The sequence below is a fragment of the Pygoscelis adeliae genome, unplaced genomic scaffold (assembly GCF_000699105.1).
Source record: "Pygoscelis adeliae isolate BGI_AS28 unplaced genomic scaffold, ASM69910v1 Scaffold99, whole genome shotgun sequence".
In the NCBI taxonomy this organism is placed as follows: domain Eukaryota; kingdom Metazoa; phylum Chordata; class Aves; order Sphenisciformes; family Spheniscidae; genus Pygoscelis; species Pygoscelis adeliae.
The window spans coordinates 1,466,327-1,479,626 of NW_008825493.1; the positions used below are offsets into that span (position 1 = coordinate 1,466,327).

General features: G+C 38.9%; 1 protein-coding gene across 1 annotated transcript in view; it reads right to left on the reverse strand.

Moving 5' to 3' along the window:
* Positions 1-13,300, reverse strand: part of COL6A6 (collagen, type VI, alpha 6) — a 52,159-nt gene that overhangs the window by 5,011 nt on the left and 33,848 nt on the right. Inside the window, 11 exon segments of the mRNA XM_009331266.1 lie at positions 410-500; positions 3,190-3,677; positions 3,789-3,800; positions 4,378-4,414; positions 5,288-5,323; positions 7,583-7,645; positions 7,963-8,025; positions 8,154-8,189; positions 10,211-10,261; positions 10,703-10,765; positions 12,370-12,440. Of these exon segments, the coding sequence (XP_009329541.1) occupies positions 410-500; positions 3,190-3,677; positions 3,789-3,800; positions 4,378-4,414; positions 5,288-5,323; positions 7,583-7,645; positions 7,963-8,025; positions 8,154-8,189; positions 10,211-10,261; positions 10,703-10,765; positions 12,370-12,440 (1,011 nt within the window).

The following is a 13,300-nucleotide window of genomic DNA, read 5'->3' on the forward strand; positions in this document are numbered from 1 at the left end:
CAGAACAACTCCCTGTAAGGTAGTGAAGTTTCCCTTGGTGATGATAAGAAACAGCCACACCATTGTCTTGTAGCCATCCTGGAATTCAGGCACTCAGGGACCACCTTTGGGCAGCAGAGCTGGGCTGAGGCGCCCCATGCAACCACTCATGGGATTGGTGCTGGTGCAAGCGTATGTAAGGAATCAGGTCTTAATGCATCTTTGAGACTCCTTGTAGAACCACTTATGGCAGTAGGACTATGCCCAATACATTGTTCATTAATATTTTTTTTTTATATTTAAGCACAAACGTGCTTAAGGGGTATCATAAAAATTCCCCAACACCACATTGCAAAATAAAATCTATAGGATTTGTTACAGAAAGGGTGAAAAGACCGATACAACAGCTGGAATTTGTAAAATGTCTTACCGAAGCAAAGTGTACAATATGTGATGCTCTCCAAACTTTCATCCTGTTGTCTTTCCCAAACAAATAATTGAAATCTTCTAGTATCATCAATCTATGTTTTAAAGCAGACACAAAAGTAACATTAAAAAGATATACACAAAATACAGATGTTTTCTCTTTGTTCTTAATACTCAATGTCATTACTATTTCTCTGTTGAAATAGATAATAACCCTAAACTGGTGATTTCACTGCTATTGTAATATTGAACAGCTACACAGAAGACTTTTTCAGTTGCCATTCTGGAGCATTCTGATTGCCCTGGAGCATTACAGGGAAACCACTTTGTGCCTAAAGGTTTAACTCCATGCTGTGCTATACAGAGATTGCCAAGTTAGTATAGCTGCTAATGACAATTAATTGCTGTTAGCACAGCTTATTAGCTAGGAGTAATGCATTAAGACAGTCATGATAGATTATTCAAAGCTAGCTCAGATATTTCTGCATGGTGTTGAATTTAGGTCCTCTGTTCACATTCACTTTATATGTCGTCTTTCTGCTCTTCCTAGATCAGGGAGGGACTCAACTTCCATTCTCTGTTTGTATGCAATATGGCTACTCAGGTCTTGATTGGGGTGGCTGTGTGCTACTGTAATACAAATGAGGGGAAAAATGAGTCATTGTGGGATGGCAATTGAATGCAAATGAAAGAAAACCCTCATGGTTTAAATTCATATATCAAGAGCTTTTCTGTAAGGTCACCATATTCTCCCCTTGACAATGCAGAGCACTATGGTCTGGCCTGAAAAATACTTTCTTTTAAAAAAATGGGAAGACAGCTTTATAGGTATGAATGGAAATCTCAGCACAAGTAAAAGGTATTAAGACTTTTTTTTTTTTTTTTGCCAGTGAAGGGCTATCACTTTTTTTCTTTTCTTAGTAGGGTGCTACAGAGAAAAGCGCAGGATCTCCTATCTCAGCTCTTTCTGGGACAAAGAGAAATCCTTCACAGTGAAGATGTTTTCTTGGGAGAGAAAATTCTAGCATTAGAAAATTCTAGCATTAGAACAACCTATGTGTTGCCTGTGATCAGCTGAAGAAAGACAATCTTCCCCAGTAGAAGATTTGACCACAGAAATGCTTGAGGAACCCTGAATAAACTCCAACAACATCCTACAATTTCACTGACCACCCAACCTCATCCAAATATGATTCAAGGGAAAAAACATTTCCTTGTGGACTAAGATAAATAAAAATGGCTGTATAATATCATAATATTGCAGGAAATGAATTAATATATATATGGATAAGCTAAAATGGCGATGAAAGAAATAATTACTTCTTTGCATTAAACTTAAGCTTTGTGTGTGTTACACACAACGCATATACAACACAACTTCTGATTAATGTCTGTAAAGGATGTTATAGATAGGCCTCTTCAAAGGAATTAGAATGGGCAATGACTCCATCATTGCCTATTCACTCACATTGCATCACTCACTAAGTGATCTCCAAACTAAGGCTTCTAAAGCAAACTAACCAAAGCCAGTAAGTATCTGTGGCTACAGGCTGGTAGGATCATGAAGATTAAGCCACCTCTCATCTGCAAGGGCAGAAGTCCACCTGAAATAAAAAGTGAGGTTGTATTTTCTTGGGTGGTGGTGGTGAGGTTGGTTGCCTTCCCATCACTGTAACCATAAAGGAGAGCTGGGCAGTGAATCTTTTACCTTTCCCCCTGCTAAGGAGCTTTTTTAAACTTTCCTACCCTGAAAACTGATTTATGGAAAGTTGGCACCTTTGTAAATACCAGGTGTCATCATACGCATTTGGATTCATTATCTGCTTATGCTAAGTAAACAAAATACTGATGCTTGCTCCTGTTTATCCTGTGGAGCAACCCAGTGAATAAACTATAAGCTTCCTTCTCATATGCCAGCAGAATGTTTTCATGATGCGAAATTAACATTCAGCCAGACAAATACGTGAATTGACTAACAGATATGAGGCTGCACGAGAATAAATGTAATACGAAGATTAAAGGGCTGACTTAGATGTTACTAGATCAGAACTTAGATTTAAGTTTTGCACTTTTTGTCACATGTAAGTAAACACAGTTTCTTTCTTTAAGGATAATTTTGAAGAAACAGCAGCTGGAAGGAATTTTATTTCAAAAAAGTTAAAACTGAGCACAGATGATACAAAAATAAATTGAAAAGAGACAGAACATGGAATCCATATTATGAAACCTTAAAGAAACTTAGAATTGTTTTCCTTTGGTAGCTGGTAAAATGGATTGCTTATTTTTGCTTACTATCTTTTTATATGAAGTCGTATTTTAAAACAAAAGTTGTTAATTTTCTCCTGTACTAATGGCAATACAGCTATCAAAAGAGGTTTTGCTTAATTTAATTTTCTTTTGGAAAAAAAACTTGGAGTACTTGAAGCCTTCTACTACTACTTTTTCTAGGGCCACAGTTTATTAATTAAATGGTTAGTACATGTCACAACTGCAGAAGAGAAATGGCAGAGTGAAATTAACACAATGTTATTGAAATTCTGTGATTTGGCCTAAAAGCACAAGTCATAAATAATTCATGTGCAGAAAGAGGTCAAATGGTGATCATTATGGTCAAGTGAATCAGCGTTTCTTTGTTAAAATAGTAACCTTTAATATACCCCTTTCTAATCAGGCATTGGACAGCTCCTGTAGAACGTACTGGCTTGAGAGCACACTTTACTCAAATACTAGTCGATAATAAGCAAATGGATGACTGACTCAATTTCCTATAGTCTACCTACTTACTGAGAAGGCACGTCTGACATTTGGCACTTCACTGAAGGCAATAACCACTGGAGTGATATCCAAGGCACTCAACTCAAGTACAGCTGTGCTGATGGAAACATCATCCTGCGATGGACCATTGGCAAAAAATAGGGCAACTTTTCTTGTGAGGATGCCCTGACGAACACGTTTGAAGACATTTCTTGCAACAAATCTCATGGCTGTCCCAATATTACGTTTTCCAGTGGATCTCTCTAGTGGTATTCTCTGGACTGCTTCTAGCAGCAAGTTGCTTTTTTGGAATTCTGAGAATCGGATGAGATAGCGCATATTGGTATTGAAAGAAACAACGGAGACACGAGCGCCTGTTGGGCAATTGCTTTCACTGATCTTAATGGTCTTGAGCAATAACATAACAATGTTCCTCATTCTTTCAAATGCAGCTGACATAACATCTTCAGACATATCGAAGGCAAACACCACTTCAGTTGGATAAACTGGACATGTGTCTGTATGTTGAAATAAAAAATTTGTGTGAGAACCTTTCCACAACTCAAACATTGTTAGTTTTTTCTTCAAGTCTATGAAAGAATGGACATGCAGATGCCAGATGGGCTTACCTGATGAGCAAGCTGGAATGAAGAGGTAGAGAGCAAATAATTTATTTTGGACTCATATTCATTAAAATAGTGACATATTCGCTTGCCTTCACTAAAGAGCCTGATCCAAAGTTCAGACAACTGACAGAATCTGTCAGTGAGAGACAACACTCCTCTTCCACAATCAAAGATTCAAAATACTGCAATTTTACTGGATGAGAATTAAAGAAATTGTTCTGGGTTCTGCTGAGCACACAGGTCTGAGAGAGAATGAACACTCCAAATCCAGAGGACAGGTGATATACAAATATTGTCTTCTCTCAGAGAATTCCCCAAAGGAGGTTGGCACAATGTCACAGAATTAATTTAATCTTAAATGAGGACAAGAGACATTTATTACAGTTTTTGTAATTAAGAGAGAGGAAAAATGAGCAAAAAGCATAAGCCTGTTTCATACACCTCCTGAAAACCCCTCACAGTTAACAACTACCAGACATCAGATTGAACCCAGATTCAAACTACCAGTCTACAGGGTTTCCAGTGGAGTCTATTCCATTTAACAAGAGTGACTAGGTGGAATCAGAGGTAAAAGAAGACGCTCCCTACTTACGGCAGTTTTTTCGTGTAAAATTCACAAGTTCACAAGGCTGCAGGAGCAAAACAAAAAAGCAATTAATGGCAAATCCCAGACCATCCCAGACTGGGAATCTTACTATTGGTTTGAGCTGAAGGTCATATCCCAGCTCCTGAACTAACTCTCACTACAGTAAATCCAGAATCACACATTCCAGTTCCTCTCTATTTCAAATAATACAGGGGCTCTGCCCCTGCTGCAGAAACTAAGGGGTTTTTTAGACATGCCCTGTCGGCATTTAATCATGCTCTGGAGTATTAAGTAACCATTTATCCTTTCTTTATTTTGTGTAATAATCTGATCTAGGAGGTCACCAGGCAATGGCACTTCCATAGAAGAATGGGCATTTCAATAGCAACTCACATAGGAAGAGAGAGGTCCACGAAGGAGGAAAGAACTCGCTTTGGACATAGAACACACCTGCAATAGTGTTGCCTGCAGGTAGTTGTCCATGCAAGAATTAGATGGAGCCTTTACTCAGAAGTGTTCATGTTACATGGGATCAGGATTCTGAAGAAATCCTGCCCTGCTATTCCCAGTGAAAATAGCTGTTGCTGAGGAAATGCCTTCCTTTACAAGAGGGTGAAAAGTAACCCTAAACCTGAGCTGGTGTGTAAACTGATGTGAATGAAGAAACAGATAAAGGAATTAATGGTCCAACAGTTAGTCAAAGTTTGGACATGGTGTTAATCCATATGCATAATTGTTTCTCAGTCCTTGATTATTTGCACCGTCAGAAGAACCCACTGCACTCTGACAAGTATGTGAAAAGGATATGGTTTTCTAACAGCTAATTGTGCTCATTGCAGTCAGTGCTTATAAATGGAAGAAGACTAAAACTGTTAGTTCCATGCAGTGTGCAGTTAGCTGTAAGGTAATTACTTACTTCCATTAAAATGGTGCCCATTGGTCCCTTGGCACCCTGAAATAAATTAAACACAGGTCCAGAAAATCAGACCCCGATAAGGTATTTCTGTCTATGACTCTGTAGCCCAAAGAAAATGCAGGCATACAGTGTTTCCCTGATAACCATTTGTGAATTTGAAATATGAGGAGACATCAGTTCCCAGCACAGATATCTGTGGACCTGTTCCTAACACAGTTGCAGACTACTTCTCAGACCTATTTCTCAGTCCATTTTCCTTCCTGTTTTTATAAATGTTCAATACTTGTTGCCCTTAAGGACCAGTATACTTCAGCATTGGATTTCCTTTCTAAACAGCACTTTCTGTGCTGTGGTTCAGTTATCTGCACCTTACATCCTTTTCAACCTCTGATGTGTGATATGCTTGCCCCCTCCTCTTGCAGGGTACAATAGCCACAGTTCTACCTCAAGAGATTCCTGCAAAACCATACACACGTCATGACTTCTCAACCAGGCTAGCTAGCTTTGGCTGCTCTGCCGCCTTCTCCTTGGGAGCTGTGGGCAAATGCCAGGATTCCAAGCATCTTTTTTCAAAATAAAAGTATTGTTTAATCTTCATAACAGGAATAAAATACAAGGAAAATAACTTTTTTCCAAGACAGCTTGAAAGTTTTCATCATGTGTGCAATTCAGATGTGTAGCAAGACTACTGAAAATTTTCACTTACTCGCAGGGGGCTGCAGTGAGATACACCAGAAAAATTTGAACTCATCCCACAACCTTTACCATAGCCTCTCTCCACCATAAAACTACAGTTTACCAAAATCATATACTTCCTTACATCCCCAAATTACAACCCCATCTCCATATTTGTTGCTTCCCCCTCCAATTAAACTTCCATTCCTCCATCTCCTGCCTGAGCTACCTTCCCCATCTCCTCTGCTGTCTTGCTGCTCTCACCATCACAGCCACTCCGTGCTTTTTTCTTCTTATGTTTCCCAGTAGGTCCCAGTTCTTCTTTGGTACTGTTCAGCAAGAGTTAACTGTGAATTGCCTGAGCCCTAATGAATGCTAATTGCAATAGCTTATTAGTGGTCACTGAGCTGTGCAGACTCAACCCATACAGATAATCATGCCCCCAAGTTAGGAAGGATGGGTAAAACAGGCCTGTTTTGGCTGGCCCTGCCTACTAGCTGTACCCCTTCCTGCATCCCTATCTCTTCCACTTCCCACAGAATTCCCACCTTCCCATTTCACTGATGCACTGCTACTACAATAATCCCACCAAGCCCATACCTCCCAAGCTCCACTCTCATTTCTACATCTAAAGAGGAGATCTTGAGCTTGAAATCTCTGAAGACTTCTTGGACCCTGGATTGGCAAGGCCAACAGCTATCTGGCTCATCAGCACACAAAGTCTGTTTGTCTGTAACGTTATGTGAGCAGCTAAGTAGTAGGGAGGGCAATGCATTCCAGCTGGCACTCTTGGCCATTCTTGTGCCCAGCATCACAAAATAAAGTGGGCCAAGCACATTCATTGACCAGCACAGTGTAATGACAAAAAAAAAAATAATTGTTTTCTAAGTTGCATGTATCCCTTGGGCCATGTTATACAGATAAAGGTACTGTTATCAATAATGTTCTGTATTTAAATTAAAAGAATAAGCTTAAGAAAGTTTAACAAGAAAATAATTAACAGTAGGGATTGTTTTTGGTCACCATGGAGCTGATTTACAGAACTGCTGCAAGATAAAGGTAGACACATACAGGGATTTTCCTAACTGCCTACAATGTTAGTCCTAAATCCTACTGAAATCCACGATCCTTTCCCCTGCTTATATAGAGAATAAAACTTTTTGCTGTATAAAATGCAGATCACAGACACTGGAAAAGTACATCAAGACATCTACTTGTATATAAGGATTAATAGGTCAATTTAAGCTTTAAGTAAGTGCCTGTAATTGCAAGTCTGATTTTAAACGGTTTTTCTTTTTAAATGAAAAAATGCATTGGCTTTCAGCAGAACAATCCAGTTCTACATTTTAGTACTCTCTTCTTTTTTAATTAGATATTTACCCAGCCTAAAGACAATACTAAATACTGTGGAAGAAATTCTGCCCTGCATTGTATCGTTGCAGTTCCATTTCCAACAGCAGGTGCTCTTGTGCATACACATCCACAGGCAAGACGTAACTCTATACAACTGCCAGGCTGATTACGCATAGTTTACCAGATGAAACATTGTTAAATATTCCATTAATCTAACAGTAAGCTTAAGAGAAAACTGAATGAGTTTGTAAAATAAAAATAGATTACCATAGGTCCTGATGGCCCTTGGTCCCCTGGATCTCCCAGGGAACCTGGTGTGCCAGCATTACCCTAAAAATAGAAATACAAGTTTTATTCTTCATAATTGCACACACAGGTGCAGAATTTCAGCAGAGAAAAATCTCTATAACTATATTGTGAGTTGGATCCTGCATTTATATAAAGATGACTACTATCCCTCAGAATTATTAGCAACTAATGTCTCTAAAGACTTAGACCTGCATTCTCTCAAGACCTCTTCCCCCAGATATGGCAATAAAAGATCAGAGTGAGAACCAATTTCAAAAATTTTTGGTCTGGAAACACTTAAGACATAAGGGCTTTACTTATAGAACTGTTCACAGAGTTAACAGATTTATCATCCTTACTCTTCTACCCCTAACTCCTTTGGGTCCTTCAGCTCCTGGAATTCCCGGGTCTCCATCTTCTCCCTGAAAATTAATGAAATCCAGGACTTTACAGGAAAGGAGAAGACAGACAGAAAGACAGATAACCACTTCCAAACAAGAATAATGTAAAACAAGATATAAAGAAAGCAAACATGCCCATTTAATCATACCTCTGGACCAGGATATCCTATGAATCCAGATTCTCCCTACCAAAAGAAAGGACAAAGACTTCCTAAGAATCTAGAACTTTGTGATCTGCTTAGTGTTTAAAGTCTTTAAACTAAAAACTATTTCAAAATTATTCTTAGCATTACACCCCATTCAAGTAACAGTGGCTACTACTCTGGTCTCAAATAACACCATTTTAGATTAACACCTTGTTCATCTAAAGGAAGAGCATTTTAAAAATTTCCAACAGTTTCTGAATTTTCAAGAGTATTCCATTTCTCAAATAAGTGTTTTATCAAAACTTATTTAGGCCTCCTAGCAACATACAGTGGAATTCACATTCAGCAATCATAACACCCAGAACTCAGCGTTTGAATGCAGTTTCAAAACGTTGTACCCTCCATACTAAACAGTGATACCATAATATTTTGTTGGCATATTAGAAGTCACTTCATTACTTGTTTTCAGTTACTTCAGTTTTCGGTGTGTTCTTTGCTCGTATATGAGAAATACGGGAACTCTCACAAAGACCAATCAGAACTGAAGTGTGCCTTTCCTTCACATTAGAGTAACTATCAGAACTCACACTGCTTACATATGTCCTTGTTTTAAGAGTTCCCTCCCATGAAAGTGGACATGCTTGTCAAACATCATATGACTTTATCCTACAATTTCTAGAAAATTACATGCACACAGGCCCCACATTACACCTAAGAGAGTGTCATGTGACTATGAACCTGTATAATTAATAGCAACCTTAAGTAAAACCTATACTAAAGGCTGTTCTCTTAGCTATCAGGGGAAACCAACTCTTTTGGGATCAGTATTCTGGGGTGAATTGTTTTTTTGTTTGTTATTATTAATTGCTTTAATACAGGCTCTGCCAAACCTTGGGCAGACACATCAATGTATAAGAAGGGCTTTAAGTCAATCCTTTAAAACAATGAATAACGACAAGAAGATTTAGCAGAAACCTTTTTTCCTCATTTCTTGTAACAAGAAGGATGTTCCCTGAAACGAACAAGTGGGAGATTCCAAGAGATTAAAAGAACTAGTCTTGCATATAACATATGTGTAACCTGTGAAACTCTCCCATCAAAGGAAATTGTTGGGGCTAAGAAGGTAAGAAAAGAGGTTGGATAATAAGAAGCATCAAGAGTCATTTTAATAAAAAGCCATTTTAGAAAAAGAAGCTCATCAGTTGGAGAGGCTCCTGGGAAGCTTTTCTTATCTTTTCTGCAGCTTCTGCAGCACTCTGCTTCTTCCACAAAAAGGGAGAGTGAAACAGATGGGCCTCCAGTGAGATCCATTGGACCACTTCTGTTTCACAAGCAATGGGAAAGGATTAGTATTGTAACACTACACAAACTCTTTGAAAGGAGGACGGCAGCTGTTTCCAATATCCTGACCATTTTGCTCACGGACTGACCCATTGGTGCCACTGGTACCATGATTTTGACCTCATCTTTTCTGTATACTTTTTATTTTAGCTGGATTCTTGTATGTTTTTAGAGAAGTAGGCATTTCACTGCTATTTTTTCAGGGCTGTGAAGGGAATGATAAGAATTTCTAAATATGTAGCAATCCAGAGGTTAATCCACAGATCTTATTGCTGACCATAGGAGCACAAGGAAGAATATTTCACATTAAAACAGCAAGGATGTTTGGAAAGTATCACCCTCACCTTGGTAATCAAGGAATCCCTCCTCTGAAAGAAGAAAAATTAAAAGAGTCCAAGGTGGCTGGCCCACCAATGCTTGCCAACAAAAGTGGTTAGTCAAGCAGACTGAAGTGGGGAGAAAGCACTGTGTACTCCAAGAAGTACAATCCCCCATATCCATATACACACATACACAAAAAAAAAATAGTGGTTCTCAAAAGAATATCCTATTGCAGAATTTCTCACAAGGATGGTTGTGGGAAGAACGAGCCTCTTACTGAACCTCAGAAATGCACTGTGGCCACGTCTTACATTTCTTTTGAATCAAATATGGATGGTCATGTTTGATTTGACACTGCAGAATGAAGACTGTGAGACATCCTGACTCTAAGCACTCACCTTAGCTCCTTTGCTTCCTTCAGGACCGTAGGCATCTCTGCCATCCATGCCCTGCATAGGTTGAATATATCATGAGTTAGCTTTTAATAGAGGATTAGATTCACATCCAATTTCATTTTGCAATAAAGATCTCCCATTACAGTGAGGTGCCCAGGCTATTAAGACTGATGAAGTAGGGCAAGCTATCACAACACAGTCTAAAAACAGTAGCAAATGGTGGCATAATCTGCAGAGAGAAAACAAGGATTAAGGCCACAGTTCCTCTCCACTGTGTGCCCTACCTCTAGTGTATTCTCTCTCTCCTAGAGAACCTGGTGGGAAAAATATTCTCTCTAGCCCACAAGGAATCTGGTGTCAATAAGGAAACCGAGAACCAAGTGTGAAATAATTTTAATTGTATCAAATGGAGAAAATAGAAGGGAACGAACTGTACTGATTCACAACGATGGGTGTTAAACTATAAGGGCCCTGAATTAGGGAAAAAAGACTCACAGGCTTGCCTCTCCGTCCAGCTGGTCCCACTGGGCCCTTCTCTCCAGGGTCACCAGGTTCACCCTGTTATAATTGAAACATAAAAGGTATTAGTTTGGCTCTTGCAGGAGAATTCTTCTTTCTGAAATGTAAACTCTTCTGCTAGACTGAAGTGTGCTTATACATTTTATAGACTACTTGATGCCGGTCGAAAGCATTCCATTACAGACCATGTTTCACGGAAGGTTCTTTGGGGTGGAAATGGAAAGTACTTGGCAAATCAGAATATGCTGAGCATTCATGCAGCTAAACCCCAAAGACCTTCATTCAATAAAACTCCTATTGTTATACAGAATTACCAGTGAAAAGAGTGTTTTCTGGAAAAAAGTTATATGAATGGTAGCAGGACATAGCCTGGAATTCTACCAGCCTGAAGCATCTGTTGATAGCAGACAGTATTTCTCAGGCAGGCTGTCTGCACTGTTCTCTTAGTCCTCTTGCAAGTTTTCTTCAGTTCCTTTCTTGATTTTCACTTTCATAATGAACTTTCTTCTAACAAGAATCCCAATATTAAACAGCACAAAACCAGATGGAGAAAATGGAATGTATGATGGATTAAATCCCTGTGTTTCTTCCCAATTTTTGTCACTGTTTCACTGTACATTTTCACACAGTGACTCTTCTCATAGTAGCACTTTGACCTTCTGATACCTCTCTGTCACTGAATGTAATAACACACTGAATGTAATAACCCTTCAAAGAGACTGAAAGGCTTAGCTAACTGGTATTATTTATGCCTTTTAGATCCAGAGATGCAACAACACCTAAAATGAGATATTTTTATTTAATAAAGTCTCCCATACCAAAGCACATTAATGAAAGGAAAGTAAGGGATAACATTTATTATAAGTAAGTGAACCATAATGTGGACCACCTATTAGTATAAGCCTTTCTGTTTAACTTCATGTTGGTTCAGTTCTTCAACACATTCATTCCTGTATAATATACATCATAACAGTCAAGGTTCCTTGAACTGGTTAGGAATCTTCACAACAAAAAGGTTAAAATAAGCAGCTATGCTTCACTGAATGTGGAAGTTCAGACTGGACATTAGGAAAAGGTTCTTCACTGAGAGGGTGGTCGGTCACTGGGACAGGGTCCCCAGGGAAGTGGTCATGGCACCAAGCCTGTCGGAATTCAAGGAGCATCTGGATGACGCTCTTAGTCATACAGTTTAGTTTTAGGCAGTCCTGCGAGAAGCAGGGAGTTGGACTCGATGAACCTTGTGGGTCCCTTCCAACTTGAGATATTCTATGATTAACTGGTACATGTATTTTTAATGGATTGGACAGATTCTAGGAATCATAGCACAAGCTCAAGGGTCAGCAGTGCCATATCCCTACTACATTTTGTGAGAAGCCAGGACCCACTGAGAACCATGACCACAACAGCAATTAAAACAGCAGTCACAGCAACACTAAAAACTTCTTAGCATAGCTCTGACACCTGTAAGATTACCTTGAACACATCACTTGCCTTCCCATGCAATCTAAAAATGTCTATAAAACTTAACATTCTTCACATGTTCCATAGGAACAACACAAGTGTTAGTTCATGCATCTTCAGTCAGATTCTTGAATGAATGATGCTGTTAGATTGCTGCAGTTAGGTACCTTAAAAATCTTTACCTTTGGTCCTCTCGCACCTAACTTCCCAGCAGAGCCAGGTAAACCTGGGGCCCCCATACTAGCCTGTAATCAGAAGTATCAATTAAAAGCTGCACAATGAAGACTCAGGGGCTCATTGCACTCAAGGATTCATTGCCACTTGAAATTATTACAGAATCAGTGTAAGTATTAGCACATTAACAGGCTTTTGAGGACCATAGTAAGAGTTACTGGTCAAGCTGCCATTCCAGTTATTTCCTGTTTTCTGTATGACTGCTTTAAAATTCTCAAAATGTTATTAAGTATGACATGAATGTTATTTTCTATCTACATAGATACCTAGCGAAAACATGCATATGTGCCCAAACAATATGAATATATATATATACTCACATACAAATGGGTGTGTAAGCACAAGCATCATTACATGACTGAAGCAGATGCCCAAGGTCAACAGAGTAGGACATTCCAGTCCTGAGTTACACTGGTGTAATTCCAGAATAAGAACCCCCAAAATCAACAGCATCACACAAGTGAGAAGATCAGCAGGCAGTGCTCAGTAGCTACAATGTCATCATACCCTAGCATTAAATCTCACAGGCCATACTTTAATGAAACCACTGACCATTATGTAACTTTGCCCTCAACTACACCACTGTACATCTGTATTTATACGTGCTGCAAGCCGTGGTGTTAGTCCTGATACTATAGAACTGAGAGTGGAATCTAGAGCTAAGTCTTTTCATTACAATCATGCAAAAGCTTGGTAACACTGAAGTTCACTTCCTCTTCACCCACCTAAACTTATTTTCAAGGCTGTTATTTTAACATATGAGGCTGCAAATCAGTTTCCTTAAGTACTATACTGAAAAGCCCTCAGTTTCATCTTTCTATAAGTTTTTAAAAAACTATATATAAGAATAATATCAACACTGAGAACGAAAAACCCTCA